General features: G+C 28.7%; 1 protein-coding gene across 1 annotated transcript in view; it reads right to left on the reverse strand.

The window, feature by feature from the left end:
- Positions 1–1,103: 1,103 nt before the first annotated feature.
- The window catches only part of LOC107452534 (DNA-directed RNA polymerase III subunit RPC6), a 16,883-nt gene continuing 7,903 nt past the window's right edge, over positions 1,104–10,083 (reverse strand). The window contains exons 6-9 of the mRNA XM_016069025.3: positions 9,356–9,499; positions 6,917–7,021; positions 5,060–5,233; positions 1,104–1,315 (exon numbers count right to left, since the gene is read on the reverse strand). Of these exons, the coding sequence (XP_015924511.2) occupies positions 1,238–1,315; positions 5,060–5,233; positions 6,917–7,021; positions 9,356–9,499 (501 nt within the window). The 3' untranslated portion in view covers positions 1,104–1,237. The remainder of the gene's footprint in view (positions 1,316–5,059; positions 5,234–6,916; positions 7,022–9,355; positions 9,500–10,083) is intronic.

Raw genomic sequence — 10,083 nt, forward strand, 5'->3', positions numbered from 1 at the left:
GACCAAAACTGATCTGGATAACTGAAAATCCGGATAATCAGTAAACATTAAAAAGAGGCTACGTGAATGTTTTTAAGTACACAGTTTTTCTAGGCTTAAGATTAGCAATCATAGTTGTGCCTGTTAAAGCATATTACAAACAGAGTGTTTAAAAGTTTATTTTTTTTAAATTTTTATTCTGAACAAAATCCCTCCCTTTTTAGAAACTACATGTAACCCACATTGAAGCTTGCCAGATATTTTTTTCAAGGACACCAAAGGATAAAGGAAGACATTTTTTGACCTCTTTTAAATATTCTGAAAATAAAGAAGCACTTTCACGATTTACTATTTTTTTTTCCTTTTCTCTCTTTTTCTTTTCTTTTTTTTTTGAAGAAGGTGAGTAAAACAAAAGGTCCTTTAATTGGACATACCAGTACATCGGCACTCTACTATATTTGAAAATCATACTGCAATTGCGACTATCCTATTACCAAACTATTGATTAATTATGAATCAGTACAAAGAAAAGTTTTACATCACAGTAAAACAACGATTGTTAAAACTCAAAAGACTTTGCAAAAATCAATTTAATCCAATATATAGTAAGAAACATTCTCGCTTTGCAGTAGATTCACACCATTAATCTATTTTTTAAAGAACATGAAAATACTAAAATAATGTATTCTTGCAATAATAATATAAATATTTTTTTATATGTACAGTAGATTGTTTGATTGATGAATCCGATTCCCTTATTTTCATTCATTCATTCATTCATGCATATCATATTTACTCATTTTTAGTATAAGTGAAAATAACTACTTTAACAGAATCTATTTTTAATTCATTTAAAAACACAGATCAGAACATGAGCTATCTTCTTTCAATAACCCATCTTGGCATAAGTGTATAACAAAAAACTTACAAATTTTCACTCACAATAAATAAAAAAAAGCAGATAGTGCTACAAAATTATTCAATTCATTTAAAAAGAACCACAATAAAGGTTTTCAAAAATCAATCTCACTAAGAAGGGTGTGAAATACCAAATATAAAGTTCTATTTTTTACAAGCAAGATAAAATAATGTATGTTAAATGTAAATAAACCAGAACACAAAAATACAAAAACATAACCGGATTCTTTATAAATTATAATATGTACATACAACGTGTTGATTTTAATAAATACCATATCACATGTTTTCAATTCATTGACTAAATATCACCAAATTTAAGAGACTAATTTGGTTAGGTTCAAAAATCCAACCACTCTTTCATGTATTGACATGTTGATGGAGATACAGAGAGACCAACACCACATTCTTTAAAAACCTACAGAAAGAGATGAAAACGAACAAACATTATTACGAGGTAAACAAGTCTTGTAGTGAACCAAAACAAAGAAAAACTAACAGAACAATTAACAAAAAGAAAAAAAGAATCAGGAAAATATTTGGAGCAGTATACGTATGAGATTTTATTTAAAAAGGGCAAACAAAAAGCTTTTAAAAAACGAATATTCTTTTTTTTTTTACTTAAGTGCAATAAATGCAAATTTTATAAACTATACTATTTTTAATTTCAGAACATAAAGTTTTCAACATAATTTTATAAATGGAACACAGAACAACTCATAATAGTCCAAGGTCAACACATAGAAATTTTTTTTAGTACTTTTACATTAAAAAAACAACCGGTTAATAATCTTTAATATCAAAATTTAATTAAAATTAGTAATCAAGTGTAAGACTGCTCTGATAAAATAATTTTAAAGTAGAGTTTCGATAGTCTTGAAATGAAAATATTGTAAATATGTTGCTTCATAGGTTCGTTTGTAGTTTTGTGAATGATCCCTCATATCACTGTTCAAAAATTTCATAATTACTGTATTTCTGATTGAGTTCAATCAATCATTCATAATATGAGATTAGTAAATAACTACAGTAGAGCGCCGATTATCCGAACCCTTATTATCCAAATGTCCAATTATCCGAACTATGTCTGAATTCTTTTTTCTTTTTTTTTAAAGTTTAGAATAATTTTTGACTTATCAAAAATTTTTCAAAATTTCTGAGCCAGTAGATCTTCCGGTTGAAGAGATGTCAGGTTATGCAGCAGAAGAAATGGAAGGCTGGTGTCGAGACACTGAAAACGTCCTAGAATTTCAAATTTTAAATGATGAAATTGTTTGCTGAAATTTTGAAAGAAAATCGGAACTCCACAGACGAATAGGAACAAATAGATGATCAAGTTCAAGATAGTGAACCATCTCATATAGAAGCATGCAATTCATTAGATATTGCAATGAATTGGCTAGAACGTCAAAATGATGTTGATGTTCAGTTGATTTATTTAAAAAGAATAAGGTATATCGCTGCTCAAAAAAGAGCATCTTTGAAACAAAATTCTTTGCTGAATTTCTTTTTCAATGGAAAATAAAGAAAAATGTGGTAAAATCAGCAATTGACAAAAAAAAAATAATAAATAGCTGAAGTATGATTAAAAAAAATTCAAAATTAAATAAAAATATTTAAAAATTGAATTTTTTTTTAAACAGAGTTATTTTCGATGGTACTGCCAGTCCTAAACCTGGAAAAAGTGTGAAGGGAAGTTAGTTTAAACTAGATTTTAAACAACTTTCCAATTATCCGAACTTTTCATTATCTGAACCACGTTCGGTCCCGAGCAATTCGGATAATCGGCGCTTTACTGTATCAATCATAGAATGAGATAAGTACATAACTATCAAACTAATAAGATTCATTTTATCAGATTTGTCACTGTATTTGCTTAAAATAATAAATTAGCACATAAGCTTCCAAATTAATCACCACAAAAATTTGATAATATAAAATTATAAGCAAAGTGTCTTTTTCATAAAATGACCAAGCCCCAAAATGGAATCCTGCATGTAAGGCTATATGTCTGAAACATGACTATAAAATTAATGGAGACTCCCCAAATGTCATCAATTGAATTTTATGGTTTTATAACATTTTTAAATATTTTTAAACATTATTAAATATTTTTAAACATTATTAAATATTTTTAAACATTTTTAAATATTTCATTCTCATCAAGGGAAAACTTTTTAGTGAAACAGATCATATAATGCAATGAAATGAAATAAAAATAAATAGTTGGTTTTGGTTTAAGCCAGAGATGGGCAAACTGTGGCCGCTGGAAGGTTTAATCCGCCACGCGGATGGAACTTTTACTTGTCGATCTGCGGCGAATATAAACAATATACAGGCTCTTTATAATTAAAGTTCCATTTTGAAATGGCTATAAAAATAAAACTACCCGACCAAATGTCATCAAACTTGGTAAATGTCTATAAAAGGTCATGGGATTTTAGTTCCCGCAAAAAAAAATCACCACCAGCGGAGAATGGCGCTGTATGCAATAGTGTTAAACAAATGTGAAATATGCAAATTTGTTTTACACGTCATGTGACTTTGCAGTTATAAAAGTGAGGCGCCTTGTCTGAGCTGTCAGTGTTCTGAGTCGATAATGTCTGTTACCATGCAAGACCGTGCTTTGCTCGTGAAATGTTACTATGAATGCGACAGCAATGAACGGAGGGCTTTACAAAAGTTCCGTACTGTAAGAGGAAAACGCCGAGGTCCAATGACACCGCAAGGTTTACGGCAAATTTACGGTAAAAGCCGTGTAAAACAAATTTACATACTTCACATTTCTTTAACACTATTGCATACAGCGCCATTCTCCACTGGTGGTGAATTTTTGAACTTTTTTTTGTTTTGTTGTGGGAACTAAAATCCCATGACCTCTTATAGACATTTACCAAGTTTGATGACATTTGGTCGGGTAGTTTTATTTTTATAGCCATTTCAAAGTGGAACTTTAATTATAAAGACCCTGTACATACATTTTCTTGACTACTTTGCTTAAAGCTATATTTCTTTCTTTTTTAACAAAATACTAATGACCCTTTCACTTTCTCTATTTTTGTTCCACAAAACATAAATTGATGGAAATAGCTAGCACAGACAGCTTAATTGGTAAAATGTTGAAAGAAGTCCGTTATAGAATAGCTGTAGATAGGCGCCATCTGAAGCAGTTGTTTCTAAATATGCCAAAGTTTGAGTTTTACAAATTATTACAAAAAGCTAGTTTCTCAAATTTAATATTTCACGCCCAGAAAATCAGTGCTATGTTTGCTTCATCTGATATATGTGAATATGTGTTTTCAACTATGAACCTGTAGTAGATTAACAGACAAACATTTAGCCTCGTTTCCTAAAATAAGTACAACTCACTTGAAACCTCAATATAAGGAACTTTTTAAACTGCAATCACAATTTCATTCATTGCATTAAATATTTAAATTAAAACTTGTATATAGTTTTATTATTCTAGAAGTTTTTACTTAGCCCAACAAACTTTTTTTCTTCAATTTTTTGCCCTCGACCAAAAAAGTTTGCCCATCCATGGTTTAAGCAATACTACAGGAGAAAACTAATGAGTCAGCCAATCTATATATAAAGCATATACAACAGGGGCTACAGTATAAATTAAATTTATTTTAAGTTTAACTAACACATTCCAATAAAAAAATTTCAAACATATACAGTGAAACCTCTGTTAAAACGGACACTGATGGAACCAAAAAAATTTTCTGCTTACAAGACCGGTAACGGGAAGGGTACACAAATAACAAATTGTTGCACCGTAAATTGTTTTTAGAGTTATTGCAATGAATTAAATAATCTACAATAACTATTTAAAATATTTATTTAAACTTTAAAAACAAAAATCTTCCCAGTTAAGAACTTCAGCTATTCTAACGTCAGTAAATATAGCATAATCTAATATTTAACTTCCTGATATATACTTGTATATCAGGATCTATCCTGATTATATCAGAACATATACTGATACATAATTGCATGGAGGTTTCAAATTATGTTTTTTTTTTAAAAAAAAGAGTTTTTATTGGATTGTTTTTATAATTCAATGCCTTTAATCAACTAAATGAAATGCTTAATCAATCAATCAAACATTTCTTAAACATTAAAGTAATAAAGAATAAAAATGAGCAAAAGAACTTACTAAACACACCCCACAAGGCATCCTCATTAAACCAACATTAGAAAGCACAGATTTTGAAACGGCGTAACAATTTTCTGAAGTCTTACCCAAACCTAAAGATGTATTTTTCACTATTTTACCATCATAGATTAAAGATTCTAGAATGTTTTCAATATCAAAAACTTTTAACTCCACCTACAAGAAATATAAAATAATTACTTCACAAAAAAATTTAAGGTTTGAAATTTTTTTAAATATATAAAATAATAATTATAAAATAAATATAAAATAATAATAACAATACATAAAAATATATATAAGAGCATCTTTAAACATTGGACACTTTAAATTTCTGACATCTTTTCATCAAATTTGAGTAATAATGCATGGATTTTTTTAATTGGTTTAGGTAAGTTAAGAACATGCAAATTCACCCAAACTTTCAATAATAAAAAATTACAAAATTGATTGTGAAGAACCAGGTGAAAATTGGAACTATAACAATACATTTTGGAATACCCAATGGTGTGAAAAACAATCACTAACAAGTAAATTTCCCTGTTGTGTAATATGTGCCATTCATTTTATAAACCTATAGTGTTCATTCACATAGTGCAGACATTTCTTAGCTTTATTAATCTTTTTCAGCAGAAATAGCTTTTTTTATTAAGCATGTGCTTTTAATTACCTATTACTTAAAGATCATTAAGAAAGTTTAATGATAATTGCAAACTATTTAATAATCCATAAGAAAAAAAAATAAGATCAAGATTTAAATAATAAAAAATCACAGGCGTGATAGAGGGATACGTGGAAAAACAGCGCACAATAACAAGTTTTTCGTAGAAAGCTTTGTTTTCCTCAATTTTTCAGTTTATTACTTAATTTTGTTTTTGCAAAATTTCTCATATCTATAATCTTTGTTTATATACTTATAGAAATTTTTTTCTGCTGCCTCTTTGAAGTTGGATAAAAAGTTATAATTCTGCGTACAGTATCATTTCTTACTGTTGCTGCCAGACAAAATTGATACAAAATACCTGCCAAGAATCTACACAAGAGACTACACACTACATCTATAATTTAGAGAATTTTTAACCAAATACAATAATAAACAAAATTTTTTGTTAATAATTCTATACTCTATTTAAATAAAGGAAATGCACTGATGTCAGTAATTTAGAGTTCCCCCATTAGTAGGTAGGTACTTTATTTACGCTGTACTAGAGCTGCACAATGGGCTATTGGCGACGGTCTGGGAAACATCCCCGAGGATGATCCAAAGACATGCCATCGTAATTCTGATCCTCTGAAGAGGGGATGGCTCCCCTGCATTTGTAGCCTGACGACCTGCGTGCGAAGTCGAGCACTTTATGGCAGAACAGCTTAACGAGGATTGATCCCGCGTACCCTTGGTCCCTAAGCAGGCTGATCCAAGTGGTCACCCATCCGCTTATTGACCACAGCCAGTGATGCTTGACTTCGGTGTTCTACTGGGAATCGTGTCTTTACAATCAGTCCACAGTGATTTTGATGCTACAACACTAATAAAAATGTTTAGCAAGAAATTTTGGCTATTTGAAATAATATTATACTGTGTATTTCATACAAAAATTTAACAGACTTCTACATAATTGGTAGTCAAGCGATTGATATATAAAAGAAATCTTACGTGACTATAGTCAAAATTAAAAAAAAGTTTTTAGCAATCATTACTGATACATTTTTCTCAAATTTTTAACAAGTTTTAAGACAAAAAGGATATTTTAAATTTATTTTGCAACACAAGACAAAATATATTAAAAATTATATAATCATTACAAATTCAATTTTACTTTGTCCACAAAAAAATTCAAATTCTTTTCATTAATGACTTACTGTGCTTATTTTCAGTCCATTAATGTAATCACAAATCTCCTTTGAAGACTTAAAAGAGGCATGCCTTTGAGAAAGGGGATCAAGCAGTTTTTCTGAAATTCCCTTCTAAACACAAATAAACAAAATAAATGTAGAGTTAACATACAACTAACTTTTTAAGTAAAATATTAAATTGTTCATCAAAAAAGTAACGTTGATGAAACTCCCTTTTAAATACAAATATTTAAACAAAATTAATGTAGAGTTCACATACAAACAACTTTTTGAGTAAAATATTAAATTGTTAATAAAAACTGCATTGCTGAAACTCCCTTTAAAGCACAAATAAACATAATTAATGCCTAGTTCACATACGAAGTACTTTCTAAGTAGAATATTAAATCGTTAATTAAAAAAGTAATCTTTCTGAAACTCCCTTTAATGAAATTAAACAAGTTTTAAACCAAAAAAATAAAGTCATTTAACTAGCTTCCAAGGAGTTTAAATAAAATTTAAAATTACACATTTATGTGATAAGGATTCATGTGGTCTTTTGATAAGTAATTTAAGATTTTCTGGAAAAATAATTAAATATTTTTTTAAGAAGTGAGAATTACTAGTTTGTATGCATGAGATTATACAAAAAGAAGAGAAAAAAAGCAAGAGAAAAAAAAATTATTATGGAAAAAAATTTAATTTGAAGACTAATTTGTATGCCGCAATTTTATTAATTATATATTTTTAACTAAATGCGGCTTCATGGGATAAAAAATATATTATACTATATAAAAATATATCATATAGTATAATATTATTAAACATACAAATTAGTTTTCAATAATATCATATAGAATATTATTATACACACAAATTAGTCTTAAATAATATCATATAGTATAACATTATTACACAGTATAGTATATATTATATTGAACAACTTGTAAGCACGTTTTGAAAAAAAAATTTCCAAAGGGGATTAACAGAAAAAGATTTTTAAAAAAATATAGCATTTGAAAATTTTCTAATTAACTTGGAATAATGAAAGTTTAGTAACATAAAATTTTAATTAAATAAGATAAAATTAATTCATAACATAAAATTATGGTTATTGCTTAGCAATATAAACAGCAAAACTGACCATAGAAACTTTAACCAAATTGGCGAAACATAACTATATTTGTACAGACATTAGTTAATAGATGACAGCCTAATAAACCACATTGAAAAATCTGAATTGCCAATACTTCACCTAAATCTTTATCAATCTATAATTTTAAGTTTTATGTGATAAGCTTTAATGGATTTTGAAAAGTGTGTAATGTAAAATTTTTGGCATAATGGTTATTTTGCAACTTATATATGATAAAAAATTGGAAGAGAAAGGAGAGAAAATGTAGAAAATTATAAGAAAGTTAAAAATTGCAGATGGAAGGAAGAGCCTCATGCCAACAGTTTACCTACAACTGTCAATTTTACTTTTGTCATAGGGATGAACCGAGTTGAATATTTGGCTAGTTGAAAACTAATTCTTTAGTAGTTGATGGAATAGATTCTATCAATAAACAGATGCTGTTACATGGATGTTTTAATAAAGTCAATATTTTAAAAGTAAATTTGAGTCTTGTGATGAAATACTTTATATGAGTATTTTAAATATGAATTATTAAAAAATAATATCGATGGAACTACTTAAATTCAATAAATATTTCCTTCGTATCACACCATTGAATTTTTAACATTATTATAGTTAATATTTTCTTAATGAAATAAAACTTGTGAAAGAAGCAAATTCTAAATAAAAAATAATAATTTTTACTTCATGTAAAGTGCTTTAATTAATGAAAGTAGTAATCAAAAACTGGAAGACAGTCGCCAGAGGGACAGTTGGAGGAAACTCCTAGAGAAGGTCAGGGCCCACACAAGACTGCCGCGCCAGTGAAGAAGAATGTAATTTTTTTATTTACCCCCTTTTTTTCAAAAAGGAAACTTTGCAATAATTTTAACATTCATTATGGAGACTTAAATTTGACTGCTCATTATTTGTTCGTAGATATTTGACAGCCGAGACAGGAAATTGTTTTTAAATAAAATGGCTGTTATTGTCGTTCTAAAAAGAAAGAAAAAAGTGCTGCATTTCATCAAAGTTATGTTTATTTGTGGCCATGATACACAGGACAAAAGAGATCCTGCTTTCATCAAATATATTTTAAACATAATATTTATATTTAATAATTTTGAAATTAAGAACCACAAATAGAATAAATTAAACATTAAATACAAAATCGCAAAATTTATTTGAAGTTATTAATTAAAATCTACATTGCAACAAACTTTTTTTAAATCATTATGGATTACTTTTTTCACAGAAGGTATCGTATATTAGTTAATAGTAACAAATTGTGTATAATTTAAGAACGCAACAAATTACATATGAACATGTAAAAAAAGCATTAAACTTACTGCTTGAAGTAGATACCTGTAACACTGATCACCGAGAACATTTACAAATTCAGCTTCAAATTCATCTCCAGAATAAAAAGTTCCTCCTGTGACTTCAACACTTGGGGTTAAATCATACAACATGTATAACTTTCTTTTGTTTTTCTAGTGAAGAAAACAACATTTTTTAAATTATAACTTATCGGTATTGTCCCACTAGGCATTCTACCTGTGTAGTTACTTTATAGTTTACAGAGCATGGGCAATAATATACAACAGGTAGTGGCTTTTAACCTTAAAAAACATCAATGTAGAGTATACAGTAGGCCGGGATAGCCTGGTCGATAGGGTTCTGTCCCCGTCGGCCAAAGACTCCCCGTGTAGTAAATGGTGACTGATGCACGTTAAATCTGTCGAGTCTCAAAGTCCTCCATGTTCCCACAACAAATCAATACCTCTGGGGGTACTGATCCAGGAGTTTCCTTGTCTTCTGGATTGGTTCAAAATTACAAGGCTACGGAGTTGAACGTAAGTAGTCGTAAACCCATGAAATTGGGTCGGCTGTTCAACGACGGTTATAAAATAAAATAAAACAATGCCTTTTTCGCTCCTGACCACCGCACCCAAATTTTTCAACGTCTGGTTTCTCGAGTTTAAATAGTCTTACATTTTAAAAATGATGGAATAACATCAACATGCTATCAATATTTATTAACTAAGACTCTTACCTTCTTTAAGGAGAAAAAATA

Source organism: Parasteatoda tepidariorum, chromosome 9 (genome assembly GCF_043381705.1).
Source record: "Parasteatoda tepidariorum isolate YZ-2023 chromosome 9, CAS_Ptep_4.0, whole genome shotgun sequence".
Classification (NCBI taxonomy): domain Eukaryota; kingdom Metazoa; phylum Arthropoda; class Arachnida; order Araneae; family Theridiidae; genus Parasteatoda; species Parasteatoda tepidariorum.